This window comes from Astatotilapia calliptera, chromosome 13, assembly GCF_964374335.1.
Source record: "Astatotilapia calliptera chromosome 13, fAstCal68.1, whole genome shotgun sequence".
NCBI classification, from domain to species: domain Eukaryota; kingdom Metazoa; phylum Chordata; class Actinopteri; order Cichliformes; family Cichlidae; genus Astatotilapia; species Astatotilapia calliptera.
Window position 1 is genome coordinate 8,074,300 of NC_137434.1, and position 13,492 is coordinate 8,087,791.

At 43.0% G+C, this 13,492-nt stretch overlaps 2 protein-coding genes across 7 annotated transcripts in view; one reads left to right on the plus strand and one right to left on the minus strand.

Moving 5' to 3' along the window:
* The window catches only part of csgalnact2 (chondroitin sulfate N-acetylgalactosaminyltransferase 2), a 6,441-nt gene extending 79 nt beyond the window's left edge, over window positions 1-6,362 (plus strand). The window contains exons 1-9 of one of the 4 annotated variants that reach the window (XM_026190623.2): window positions 1-77; window positions 1,362-1,471; window positions 1,600-2,439; window positions 3,526-3,742; window positions 3,900-4,001; window positions 4,091-4,269; window positions 4,355-4,449; window positions 4,545-4,626; window positions 4,702-6,362. The exon at window positions 1-77 is cut by the window's left edge and continues 79 nt beyond it. In XM_026190623.2, the coding sequence (XP_026046408.1) occupies window positions 1,800-2,439; window positions 3,526-3,742; window positions 3,900-4,001; window positions 4,091-4,269; window positions 4,355-4,449; window positions 4,545-4,626; window positions 4,702-4,994 (1,608 nt within the window). In that variant the 5' untranslated portion in view covers window positions 1-77; window positions 1,362-1,471; window positions 1,600-1,799 and the 3' untranslated portion in view covers window positions 4,995-6,362. The remainder of the gene's footprint in view (window positions 78-1,361; window positions 1,472-1,599; window positions 2,440-3,525; window positions 3,743-3,899; window positions 4,002-4,090; window positions 4,270-4,354; window positions 4,450-4,544; window positions 4,627-4,701) is intronic. The other 3 variants (XM_026190622.2, XM_080287960.1, XM_026190624.2) reach the window with 3 other exon arrangements.
* Window positions 6,304-13,474, minus strand: sec23ip (SEC23 interacting protein). Of its 3 annotated transcripts, none has more exons than XM_026190618.2 (18): window positions 13,333-13,474; window positions 11,918-12,432; window positions 11,625-11,838; window positions 11,335-11,528; window positions 11,131-11,220; window positions 10,921-11,041; window positions 10,603-10,692; window positions 10,370-10,511; window positions 9,892-10,100; window positions 9,723-9,820; window positions 9,406-9,576; window positions 9,153-9,248; window positions 8,895-9,071; window positions 8,664-8,819; window positions 8,447-8,549; window positions 7,838-8,023; window positions 7,591-7,756; window positions 6,304-6,761 (listed from the first exon to the last, which is right to left on the minus strand). In XM_026190618.2, the coding sequence occupies exons 2-18, from the start codon at window positions 12,221-12,223 to the stop codon at window positions 6,680-6,682; spliced, it is 2,601 nt and encodes an 866-aa protein (XP_026046403.1). In that variant the 5' UTR covers window positions 12,224-12,432; window positions 13,333-13,474; the 3' UTR covers window positions 6,304-6,679. The 3 variants fall into 3 exon arrangements, with proteins under 3 accessions (XP_026046403.1, XP_026046401.2, XP_026046402.2); XM_026190616.2 differs by lacking the exon at window positions 13,333-13,474 and adding an exon at window positions 12,930-13,267; XM_026190617.2 differs by lacking the exon at window positions 13,333-13,474 and adding an exon at window positions 12,930-13,266 and having other exon boundaries at window positions 11,918-12,429.
* Window positions 13,475-13,492: the final 18 nt, after the last annotated feature.

Genomic DNA, 13,492 nt, shown 5'->3' on the forward strand with positions numbered 1-13,492 from the left:
ACCTACCTACTGCTGCTAGTTTAACACAAAATGCGACAGCTGTAATGAGGGGCAGGAATGGACAAAGCCGGGATTAGGTGAGTGAACGTTTGGGGAGTACTATGGGTAACAGAGGCTTTCTAACGGGTAAGAATAAAAACCCGAAAGCGAAGTGAAGCGCGGAACACCGCTAAGCTAGCAGCAGAACTGTAGTCATGTCCGGTTCGAATTTTTTCGAAATAAGGGGATGTGCTGCCTGTAATGTCGCAAATTTCAAAATAATTAAAGGTGCTGAAATTTCCAAATATGCCACAAGGGAAAAAAATCTAATTATCAAAGGTTTTAGGCTAAGAGTTTTTTTTTCTGGAAATATAGCCAACTTTTCTCTGTCGCCATGCCAGTAGCTTAGAGTTTGAAAGTCTCCCATTATTAGCATGACTTGGTTCTGTTGTTTTTCAGGCAGCCTTGTGTTACTTTGTCCTTGACTTAACACCCCCCCCCCCCACCCCCCCCCCACACACACACACACACACACACACACGCGCACACACACACCTTCCAAACTGTTGAACAAGCACTCTCATCAGCACACATCATCAGCAGAACAGTTTTGCGTTAGACATTCTTTGTGTGAGTAGTAAAACTAATATCATAGTTGCGTTTTGCCTTTTAGAATGTTAATAAGAATCATTAATATTTTATATTTCTGTGTTTGGTGTTAAACATTCAAGATCTCATTTTAGAAGAAAGCATTAAGGTTAAAGAAATAAATGTACAAAGAAGTATTTTGACAGCTACGGCTTTTAAAACATCAGCACAAGCTCAGTTCCAGTTCTGGCTGGATTCAGAGCCCTATTTCATTATAGCTGTCTAGAGACTGATTTATATCTGGGTGTGAGAGCCTGAAAACAGGGTTACTTTGTAAGTGTAAGCTTGGAGCTGTGTGACCTTCAAGAACCTGCTGCACATGGTATCTGGTTGACACGATATTAGGCGTGGAAACTCCTGAAGGCTGCCTTTTTTTTTCTTTTCTTTTTTTTAACCAGGGATTCTTGACTGGTGAGCCTTGTGTGACATTTACCAAGCCTGTAATTAAAAAGATAATCACAAATCGGCCTTGAACGCTGTGTGTGTTTCACTTGTTTTGTCCACTTTCATTCCAAGAAGGTACCTCTCAGAATCTGGAGTGTTTGGTCTAGCCCTTTGCACAAAGCTCGTGCATTTATTTTGAAGAGAAAGAGCTACACCGGAAGTCAGTTTGTAGCTAGCTTTCTGTGAAGCTCGCCCACCAGTTTCCTTGTGTGCTGTTGTTTGGCTGAGAGCTAGCTGGCGTGTGTTAGCTGTCCAGGTGTAGCTAATCCCTGCTGTCCCTCCTTCCTCAGGTTTAAACGGAATCTTTGAAGTGAAGAAGTCGGATAAATGTTCAAAAGAAACTTACTGACTGAAGGAAACTGTAGATAGCAGGTTGGTTTATTTGAAAGGTTGCTTAAAGGTAACACATTAAATGTCATTGTATGATTATCTACTGTTTTGTCATCAGTGCTTTTATCTAAAAGTCCCTGTATTGGGATCCTGGATTGTGGCCTTTTTTCTGATTGTGGATTTTTGTGTTTTTAACAGCTGATCGTTTTGTGGATTTATACAGGACCTATGTGTGGAAATACTGATGCATTGGAGCCAAAGAACAAGATCTCTTTATTCCAAAATGATCTACACACCCATGTCTCTAAGATGATGTACAGAAACCTGTTTTAAGTAATGTGAGCAGTCCGGGGCGAAGGGAATGCAGGCTTGTCAGCTATAGCTTTTATGAGAACGTGATGCCCAGGCGGGGATTGCCACTTCAGGGTCGGGTCCGCTGGCTCTTCCTGGGTCTTTTTCTGCTGCTGGTGTTGCTGCTGTTTGCATACCTGCTGGAGTGCACTCCACCAGCAGACGTCAGCCTGATCTTACCAGGGGAGACCTATGGCAAAGAATACTACCAGGCCCTGCTCCAGGAACAGGAGGAGCGCCACCTGAACCGTGCTGCCAGTCTGAAGCGGCAAATTGCCCAGCTTAAGCAGGAATTACAGGAAATGAGCGAGAAGTTGAAAGTTCTCCAAGAGAAAAAAGAGCTTCCAGGAGTTCCGGGTCTGGCTGATAAAGACCAAGAGCCTGGAGATTTGCTGGAGTACTTGCATTCTCAGATCGACAAGGCTGAGGTCAACACTGGAGCTCGCCTTCCAAGCGAGTATGCCTTGGTGCCGTTTGAGAGTTTTACTTCTTCCAAGGTGTACCAGCTGGAAATGGGGCTAACGCGGCACCCAGAGGAGAAACCAGTCCGCAAGGACCGCAGGGATGAGCTGGTGGAGGTCATTGAGGCCGCACTAGACATCATCAACAACCCTGACGAGGAGGATGGTGTGGAGGATGATGTGCCGATGCAGAGGCAAACCTACACAGATGGTCACTTTACTGAAGGTGAGACTCTCAGTTAAATTACAGAGTAAGAGGCAATGACTGTAACCAGTGTTCAAAATGAACCTTTTATTAACAGTTTCCACTCAGTGAATAGACTCGTTGAAAAAAAAAAATCACCAGGAAAATCTATTTTTAACGATCCAGAATAATAAACTGAGCCTTTGTTCCAAATCTGATTTGGTTAGTACATTTTATTTAGACAAAGGAGCACTGGGTTGCACTGATATACACTATCTGATGAACACTGGCCAATATTGCCTATTGATTGATGTTGGCATATGACAGTTATCAGATTTTGTGAACAGTCTGTATTTAGGAATATAAATGTTGCACTGGTTAAATGTTCAAATTGTGTGAGCTGCAAGACTTTAACTCTTTACCCTCTGAAAGCCTTTGAAGCTCTTTTCTGAACTTGATGCTTTCTGTTATATTTCAGGCTCGCTTGTAGAACAAAGTGACTGGGTGTGCATCAGAAGTTAGTGACGATGGTCCCTGACCTTGCAGCTACCTTTGGAAAAAACGAGTCAAAATTAAAGCACATCTTTTATTTTCTTTTAGAATATTTCTTTATTTTCCCCTTATTCCAGGAAAACAATAAACAACAAAACAAAATCAGCCAAATTGTTACTTTAAACATTGATATTGGGCCAAAATGTCACAATCGGCAAAGGTCCGATTCAAGTTCAGACAGAACAAGCTTGACCTCAAAAGTGATGCGTCAAACGTAAAATACATTTGAAAGTTCATAAGCTGCACTCTCAGCTGCAATGACCCTCCATGACTCCTGCTCCTTGGCTAGTGTATATTGCTTGGTCAGAGTTGTGGTTAGGAGATTACATGAGATAGTTAAGGTTTGACAAAACTGCAGGGGTCAGAGCTAGTCAGATTAAGACTGTGGTGTGCCTTTGCATAGCAAGGATGGGGACAAAAGTTTATGCTACGTGTCTGTGTTTGCGCGTTACTCATGCGCAGCAGTAGTGCCAAACAGAAATTCTCCTTGAATTTGGCATTTAGTGCCACTTAGTGGATAACTGGTACGTTTTCTCAGCCTGTCTCAGTGTTTTTCAGATTGTCTTCTTTTGGCAGGGCTGTACCGGACAGAGCGAGACAAAGGGACACTTTACGAGCTCTTCTTTGCCAAAGAGGATTCCAGCAGTTTCCGCCACGTCACACTCTTCAGGCCTTTTGGGCCCTTAATGAAAGTCAGGAGCACATCTGTGGAAACATCAGGAATGATTATTAACATCATTGTGCCACTAGCGGGCAGAGCAGAAACTTTCTCACAGTTCTTGCAAAACTTCAGGTGAGAATGAATCTTAAATCCATCCCTCTCCACTAAACATGAGCCAGCACCCTTGGCCTTCATTAGACGTGTTGGCTTTTGTTTCCACCATTGTTGTGGAAAGCACTGCAGCCTTGTGTGTCCTTGTAATCCATTTGAAAAATGCATGTGTTTTTAGGGAGGTGTGCATACAGCATGACAGAAGGGTACATCTCACGGTGGTTTATTTTGGGCAGGAAGGTCTACAGGAGGTGACGTCATCTCTGGAAAAAATGTCGAGGTGAGTCTATTGAACAGAAAGACCTTTTAATAGGCTTGTTAATATGTCATATGAGGCATTTGTTAAAAATCAGGCGTTTTGTTTTACAGGGAGGAGAGCTTCTCCAACTACACTCTCATCCCAGTGGACGAGGAGTTTTCCCGAGGTCGAGGTTTGGATATCGGAGCTCACGCATGGAAGAAAGGCGACGTCTTAATGTTTTTTTGTGATGTGGACATCCATTTTACACTCGAGTTCCTTAACACCTGTCGTCTCCACGCTGCTCCAAGTAGGTTTAATTGGCTCACATTCATTATACTCTTTTAGTGCTCTTGCTCTCAGCCAAAGGTTAATTTGCTTGTTCTGTTTTACAGACAAGAAAGTCTTCTATCCTGTCGTGTTTAGTTTGTACAATCCTGCCATTGTCTACGGAAATTTGGAGCTGGCTCCACCTGTTGAACTCCAGCTGGTAAGAAGTGTAAAGGTTCCCATTCTGACCAACGTGTTAGAAAGCTGGTTTGGTGGTGACCTGTGTGTCAGAGATGACTATCTGTTTTCAAATAGATTCATAAAAAGGATGCTGGATTCTGGAGAGACTTTGGATTTGGAATGACATGCCAGTATCGCTCCGACTTTCTAAATATCGGTAAGCACCAATCATTTGTTTTATTAGACGCGACAGTTGTGCGTAACATGTTTTAAATGGGTCGTATCCCCGCAGGTGGTTTTGATCTTGAAGTCAAAGGTTGGGGGGTGGAAGACGTCCACTTGTACAGGAAGTATCTGCGGAGTGACATGATAGTGATCCGCACGCCTGTGTCGGGTCTGTTCCACCTGTGGCACGAGAAGCAGTGCGCGGACGAGCTGACGCCGGAGCAGTACCGCATGTGCATCCAGTCCAAAGCGATGAACGAGGCCTCCCACTCTCACCTGGGGATGCTGGTTTTCCGCGAGGAGATCGAGGCTCACCTACGCAAGCAGGCCTTCAAGACACAGAGCAAAACAGAGGACTGAGCGAGCCTCTGCGTACCCAGCATCATTTCTACATTAAGACTGCATGGTGCTGATATCGTTAAGGCACTACAGCGAAGACATGTTTACACGGATCCTTCTGCATTTCACCGCACAGCTGTAGACAAATGAATGTACAAAAATGAACATTAGTCAATGTGAAAGTTCACAACGTGGCAACAAGTGTTACTGAAGAGCTGACGCATAATTAGCAATACTTAACTTGCTGAGGGAAGAACAACAGGTACGTATCTCGTGGATTTAGGTTGACAATATGTTACATGAAATCAAATCAATAGGCATGCGCTTTCTAACTTTGAACTTGACAACTTCTCATTAAGCCACCCTGCCTGCTTCAAACACAGCACCTGACCTGCAGCCAGCCTCTTTAGCACCTTTTACAGCCAAATATGACTTCAGAAAGATTTCAGCTCATTCAGATGATTTCTGGCAGCTGTTGCGTGTTTGGACAGGCTTTTTAAATCAAACTAAAGACACATTAAAGGATAACAAGTTGCATAATTTATTGACAACTGTAAAGATGTTGCACTTTCTCATAGTGAACAAAAGAAGCCAAAAGTTTCAGCTGATCCTCAAACACTTTATAATCTTTCACTCAGTATTTTGGCAGTAGTATATGGAGCCATAATATTCTGTTTCTATTAGAAGTTCTGTGAGAGGGGCAGTATGGGTTTTTAAAAAAAAAAGGGAACTTGTGTTTTGTGACAGTGAGTCGCTGTTATCATTCATTTATTGCTGATTGTTTCCAAGTAAAGAGTTCACCTGAAAAGCATGTTGATCAAATGGTTCAAGGACTTGAGCAAAGATCTGCTTACTGCATGCAACGCTACAATATCAGGTGTATGTGGACCAGTATTATTGTATAGATAACAATGAGCGTCATTCCCAGCACTACGATTCCCACTTCTTGACTGGGATTGAATGTTACAGTCATGCTTGTAAATATTTTTCTAATATTCCATTGTTTCATACATGTGAGTTAAATATGTGCCTACATGCAGACAGTACTATGAGCCGTATTCACAGCTGCTGGTTTTTATTCCACATAATGTTACAGCTGAACAGTTCATAGGTTAGAGGGGTAATTTTAATGAGGACAGCTGTCTAAAGATTACATAGTGCAGGCAAGAAGTGCTTTTTCTCCCTCACAGAGGAAGCAGGTCTCATCTGGTACTGTAATTATTTTATTATTAATGTTTTTGCAAATATTCCAGCTTTCTGTAGATAGTCTTCGAGTCTCTCCTTACCCTGCAGGAGAAAACATCAGCAGTACACAATCCAAACGAAACACTTGAGCAAGGTGATGATTTATTTTGAGTCTTGCCATGAAATAAAACTTACAGAAGGCTGCATTTGCTTCTGCTCCTTCCTTTCTGCTGTTAGTATTCGATCTGCTGATACATGTTCTTGGGAAACTTGACCCCTCCCCCCATTTCTATAATTTATACTATAAAAATGTAATATCAAACTTGTCAAGTTTCTTTGAATCAACGAGCTCATTTGTATGTTTCTTAATTTAAGACAAATGGCGTAATACAATTGTATTATTCATCTGTATATAATAAACTACATCAATAAAAAAAAAAAAGGAAAAATAATCAAAATCCCAGTGAAGAAGTAATACATGAAACTAAATGGGACCAAAGCAGACAGGTGTACTCTGTGTATTAATGAGCCATCTGTTCTGGATGGATCCCCATGGTCTTGTAGATCTCTTTGAGAATGAGCAAAGCCGTGTCTTCAGATTGCCTACAAAACAACACAAGTGTTAATACACAGGTTTCAGACAGTCACCGAAGCAGCTTAAAGGACTTCAGACGTCACTCACCATCATTTATGTGCAGTTTTTATACGCCTCTTTTCCACTAGTACCTACTCGACTCAACTCGATTCTGTTGCAGTCGTTTTCCATTACAATTGAGTACCACCTCCACGTGGGTCATTAAAGCTTTTTGTCAGACTCTGGGACCACAGTGGGGTATTTTTCTCATTGCCAGGTTTCAAAAATGGTGGTTTGGATTTTTGTGAAGGAGTCACTCTCATGACTCATCGAGTGACACCATCGTCTGGCCTATTGGTGGCATGCAGTCTGATTTCACATTTTCGGATTAACTGTGATCACTTGGAACGCCGGCCGAGCACGTACTAAAGAAGGTAATACCCACCCAGTACCAGGTACTACCACCTAATGAAAAACTATCAAAACTAAGTTGAATCAAGTCGAGCTAAAAAGGTACTGATGGAAACGAGGTAAGAATGTACTGTGAGGAAAGGGCCTAAAAATCAACAATGAATAAAAAAAAAAAATCTATACTGCAGAAGAGTAAGTCTTTTTTTTTTTTTTTTTTTTTAATGAAACCAAAATAATATGAGGACTTGGTAAATTATTAAGGATCACATATTTGAGAGGCTGAAACCACCAAACCTGTTATTTTTGCACATAGTAAATATTTAAATTATTAATTGATACCAAAAAACATGGACTTAGTTTTCAGTCTGTGCCATTCAGCTGCTTAATACTCAAGTTTCCATTCAAATTGCAACTACAAACAGGTCTTTAATATGAGATTGCTTGTACCAGTAGCAGAGGTGACTCTGGAGGGCAAACAAATACTCGTTGAAACTCTCAATGGGCTTCTCCTGCAGGACGTAGTCGATGCGATTTCCTCCGTTTAACATCCCGATCTTCACCTGAGACTCGTCGTCTTCTTTTTGAAGCTCAGGGTTGTCTGGAATCTTATGCTCTGTGACAAACCAGATCAAAACGGTTGATCTAACAGTACAGAAAATAGTCAAACAAAGACTCACAAGTGAGCCGCACTCACCTTCGTGCACTTGTTGCTTCTCCTCCTCTTCGATCTGATTGGCCACGATGGCCAGCTGGGCCTGAAGTTGGGCATTCGAGGTGTGAGCACGAGCAAAGTCGTTGAGGGTCTGCCAGGCAGTCCTCAGGGAGCTGATGAAACCCTGCTTCAGGTCAGAGCCCATCCTGGTGAGAGACTCCTTTAGCTCTGAAACACACAGAATCACACCTAAGCCCATTTCCGCACAACCAATGAAACCTACATACACTTTAAAAAAAAAAAAAAAGCAACCACCACGAGAAACTTTATTTTGCTGTCACCTTAATGTTTTTCTGCACAGCCAAGGAAAAAACGAATCAGTTTTATTTGCCACTACGTTGCTTCATGGCAATTGAAGTGCAAGAATAGAGTCTTTGTGCTGTGTAATTGCAGATATTGGGACGCTCCACCCTTAAGCGGCAGAGAGGCCAAAAATACTGAACAGTTTAGCTTAGGCTCAGTAACTAACTCTGTATCTGTCAGCATTCACAGTTAAAACCTGATTATTATTTTTTGTTCCTTTTGCTTGAAACTTAATCTCATATGTGACTACAACAATGACAGCTCTGCTCTGAGTGTTTGGGTCCATACCAAGATGAAGCCTCTTCCGTCCTTTGTGATGTGGGATCAAAACAGGCTTCAAGTCCAGGTCTGGCATTATCATAGGCTCAATCCTGTAAGCCACTGGATCCAGCTAAAAGACATTAGTCTAGTGAATGAAATGCCTGTGCACACCAGAATACTGTACAAATCTGACCCAGAGACAATAAAACATGTTACAAATAGCTATAAATACACAAACACATACTGGATGATAAATATTGAAGAATCCCTTGCATGTGGGCAGCTGGTACGTCTCTTCGATATTCTCAAGTCCTCGTACAGTCAGGAACATGCCGATTGGAGAACCCAAGGCAAAGAAATTCACAGGCTCAAAGTCCAGAGTGTGGTAGATGACAGACACCTGCAAAAAGTTTATTAAATGTCAGCTCTGCTTCAGAATAGCAGCTCATTGTTGCTGAAAGACAGATGTGTTTACCTGCCCCGTTCCAACTTCAAAGTAATTGTAGTCCACATGGACAGAGGAGACTGTGCTGCCCACTGGAAGCTTCTTCACAGTCGGATCAGAGGGAACTTCAGCTGCTGGTGGAGGTGCTGCAGTCTGAGTGACCTCTTTGACCTCTTTTTTGTTCTCCTGAGCTGCCTGGCGTGCAGCCTGTGAACATGAAACCATGAGTGGGGCGGGTCCATAATCACAATTTTGCAAGCCTCGCAGATACTCAGCAGACAAACTTACCTGCTTATTCACTCTTTCTTTCACAAATTTGGCAATTTTTTTTCTGGGACCAAGTGGGATACCCATCTCCTTCAGGTCCTCAATTGTGCACATAAGCTAAGAGAATATAAAAGGGTCAGAATAAGATGAATTACATTATATTGCATAAAACCCCCGATGTTCTCAAATGACCTTATACAGTTTACATTTATAACTAGATTTCTTATACTTCTAAAACATATCTCAGCTCCTAAAAGGTGGACTGTGTTCTTACAAAAGATTCAATGTCAATCTTCTCCTCATCAAAGGTACTCTTGTATTCAGACAGGCCCAGATGTTCCAGCATAGCAGCAAGATCCTCAAACTCCTCCCCGTCTTCTTTGGGCTGCTCCTCCACAGCTGGAGGGGTGACGGCACTATTTTCCTGTGCAACAGGGGCCGTCACCTGATATGAGAAGCAAAATTTACAATTACATACCGAACCTTTATTCTGAAAATATTAAACTCATTTACAAATAAACGTAAAAGAGCACGGTGTTTGTTTTATTTTTACAGTATATTGTAATTTATTTAAATTAGTCAGGGCGTGACCTGTCTGACTTCTCCGTTAGCAGCGGGCATGGTTGGCATGGCCCCTCCAGGTGAGGCATTCTTCTGATTTGAAAGCAGGTCAAAGAGAATCAAAGAACCTGCAAGGAGAAAAATTAAGTGATGGTGGAAAAAACAGAAAGGTTAGAAGCTGATTAAACATGTTTATTACCTAAGCTGTGTCCTGCCACTGACACTGCTCCTCTGAAGTCCGGGTTCCTCTCCATGAACAGGGCATAGAGTCGGTTAATCTCCTGAGCAACAGTGTCCATGATGGTCTGGCAGTAAGTGGGACTGTTGTAGAAAAGCACATCTAACAAGGTCTCGTTGGTAAAGTGACGTAAACGCCCGGTGCTGGGCAAAGTGATCTTCTTTATCCTCCTGCAAAGATGAACAAGAAATAAGTCTGTTAAGGTCCTGCAAGGATGTCTGGTGAACTGAGGCACCAATTGTCTCCGGCATATAATGACAGTGTCCAATAAATGTTCTGTTTACCCATCTCTGAGTAATGATGAAGGACTTACAGGTGACAAACAGTGTCAATTTAAAATAAGAGAGTAAGTCCAGTGTTTCCATCCAGTCAGGAGCTATTTATAATATCACCACATGTGTGTCAGGCCTCTTTGGTGTTAAACCCTTGTCCCCCTCACCTGTCCACCCCTGTTGCATCTCCATGTAGAGCCGTGTGCCACTGCACGGGCAGAAACTCCACTCTGCTGATAGCGTGTTCATCCAGCGATTTCTTAAAATGGCTCTGCAGCAGCTTCAGCGACACATTACGGAAGTCGTCCACTGAAAGCACGACAAAACAGCATTTTTAACGTTTCCTTTGTACACATCGTTACACGACTGCAGTGTGACTGCTCATTACTTCATTACTCACCACACTCAATCATGCTCCGAAATCTCAAGTCACACACGGGGCCAATTCCATGAACCATGAACACAAGATGATCCACCGTTGAGAGCTCACCTGGAAAGAGATGTCTCTAATCTTAAATATGTGCATAAAATGTGAACTACAGTCAGAATGAGGCTGCATTATACTTCACCTAGCACCCAACCAGCTATCAAAAAGTCCTTCTAATGCCTCTGGAATACCTTATCATACTTTTCATTTCCTAAAATTACACTTAGTGGATGATACAAACTGTGTTTACACTTAGAGCAAATTATTTTGAGCACAGCGGAACTTGTCTACCATCAGGCACTTCATCGTGGTCATCATCGATTCCTCTCTTCACCACTCTGGGTCTGGTCTGCCCGTCCTGAGTTGTGCCCCACTCATCTGGTACGCAGGAGGGCTGAAACTGCACTATGACCTACAAAGGCAAACAGATCAATGCTCGTGAACTATAAAGCTAATTACATCATCAGACCGCTACAGCACATTAATCAAACAGGGGTTTACCTTTGGGTTGTGCATCACAATGGTTTCCCCTGATGGGAACTCCAGCCTGCGGTGCCACTGGTTGGTAGACACAGCTTTCTTATATTCAGCCTAGAGATGATGCAATAATACAATATTATAATTTCCTTTTACAACAGTGCAGCCTAAACTAAATCAATAAAGAACAATGCAGAGGGTATAAAAAACAGTATTTTTGAGACAAACCTCGAGCTTATCGCTGAACTCCTCAGAGTAAGGAATAAAGCGACTATCTGTATCTCCTTTGTAGAACCAGGTGCAGCGTCGGACCTCTGTAGGCTCCTCCTCCCAGTACACTGCAGTCCGCATGCGGTCATAAAGCTGCACGTCATACCTCCCTCCGTCTGTGCGTATGATCACACTTTCTGGATCTGGTTGAACTGAAAGAATGAAGAAAAAAAAAAAAAAACTTCACTGTGCAGTTCAGGTCAAAATTAGATTCTCAGGAAGACAAATTTGCACGTGTCTTGTCGTACCAGAGTTGTACGTCTCCTCAAGCTGAAGGGAGTCAAAGATACTGAAAGGAAGCCAGACGCTTTTTGACTCCACCTGCTTGCAGTAGAACCAGTGAGGCTGAACTGGCTCATAGACGTTGTAGTTGTACGGCATCATGGGAACAGCAGGAATGACGGCTCCAGCTGTGGTGGCTGGAAGTGGAGGTGGAGGGCCCTGAATCTGCGTGGGAGGAGGCTGAAGAGAGAAAGATGTGATTTAACTTCCCAAATAAGTTAATAAACCCTTTGATCAACAACACCGGTGTGACACTCACCTTTGTATACATGGGTCCTGATGGGGAGAACGTTTGCGGTGGCGAGCTGACCAAGTAGGGATTCTGCTGTGGCGTGTGTGTTGGCGGCATGATTTCCGGAGCTGGAATATAAGGACTAGCTCTGCTGCTGGTGGGGGTGTGTCTGTACGGGTTGTGGCTCTGCGGCTGCATCTGGGGAGGCGGTGGGGTCATTGTGGTAGGGGGAGGAGTGTGACGCCCCATGGGGCTCTGGTAAACTGCACTACCAAACATCGAAGGAGAAGGGTTCATTTGTGAGCTGGCAGGTGGGGGTTGTGGTGGAATCATGGTGACACTGCTGGGAACAGAAACGTGTCCCGTTGTGGTCGGGGCTGCAGACAGCACTGGCGGGGGGCATGGAGAATGCCCTATTGATGCAAATGGGTCAGTACTGGTTATGGGACTGGAGAAGTAGCTGAATGTAGACGGGGCATGTCCATTCCCAGATGTCTGACCTACAAAGCTGTCTTCTTCTCCAACATCAGTGGAGTCATCTACTGCACACCGACATGGAGAATAAAAGTGTAACACATGTTTTAGTATCTATGCAAAAACATCTGACACACATTAAATCACAGAGATAGAGAATATGTGCTCAGAGCTGTAGCTTTCTACTGTTTAGTCCTTAAAGTATAAAAAGAGGAAACATGTTTATCAGGCGCTTGTTCAGCAGAATGTCGCATCATTAAATCCCTGTAACAGGACGTTATCTTTCCAATTAACTCAGAACACTGTCTTGCCTGTGACCCTGAAACATACGTGCAAAATAAAACATCACACAGCTGCCAGTCTGACCACAACACATCGCTGTCAGTTAGCCTAACCTTACGCCTGATAAACGCTTCCCTACTCGGACAAGGTTTCTTTCTCTTTCTGTTACTTTTACACTCAGTAAGCCCCGATAGCGATACGGGAACCCAATCTGCTAACTAGCTTAGCTTGCTAACGAACCCGCAAATGTTTGGACATTTCCTCAGTCGGCATCTCGTCTCACCTCCTGACAGCACCGCCGGACCAGTGGCCTGACTCACTGGCATGAAAGGCAAATTGAAGTTAAACTCTGGAGCGGCGCTGAATAGTAAATTTGCACTGGTGTTTGGAGCATTATTATTTTTTCTATCTGCCATTTTCCCCGAGAATTACACGTAGCCACTACCGGAGCAGGCAGACAGGACACGCTCAGTTCTCCAATGAGCGTTTTTGTTTTTTTCACTGCGCTTGCAGATTTTGCTGAGCTATAAAGCATTAACCGGAGATTGCACGACTACAAGCGGCGTAGCACATATTATTCAGATCTACTAAAATCACGCAGGCAATTTCGCCACAGTTCTTTTGTTGGAGCTACAACAAACACTCTCGCTCACCACTGCCACCTATAGACCAGGATGATTACTTACACTGTAATATTGGATCTTTTAAATAAAAAACAATAAACTGTATCTTTAAAAAATAGAAGTAGCTCTATATTAAAGACTATTTCTTTACTTTTCTTCACTAGAGCAGGAATTTAAAGTCAAACGAAAAACACCCAGCCTATCCTGAAGGAGAGTTATGACG

What these genes read in the sequence shown, in the direction of transcription:
- sec23ip (XM_026190616.2), bottom strand. Translation starts at nt 13,062, where the DNA reads ATGGCAGATAGAAAAAATAATAATGCTCCAAACACCAGTGCAAATTTA. An exon ending in CAGGACCCATGTATACAAAG is followed by an intron (nt 11,839 to 11,917) that starts GTGAGTGTCACA and finishes TTCTCTCTTCAG; the next exon opens with CCTCCTCCCACGCAGATTCA. An exon ending in TGAGGAGACGTACAACTCTG is followed by an intron (nt 11,529 to 11,624) that starts GTACGACAAGAC and finishes TCATTCTTTCAG; the next exon opens with TTCAACCAGATCCAGAAAGT.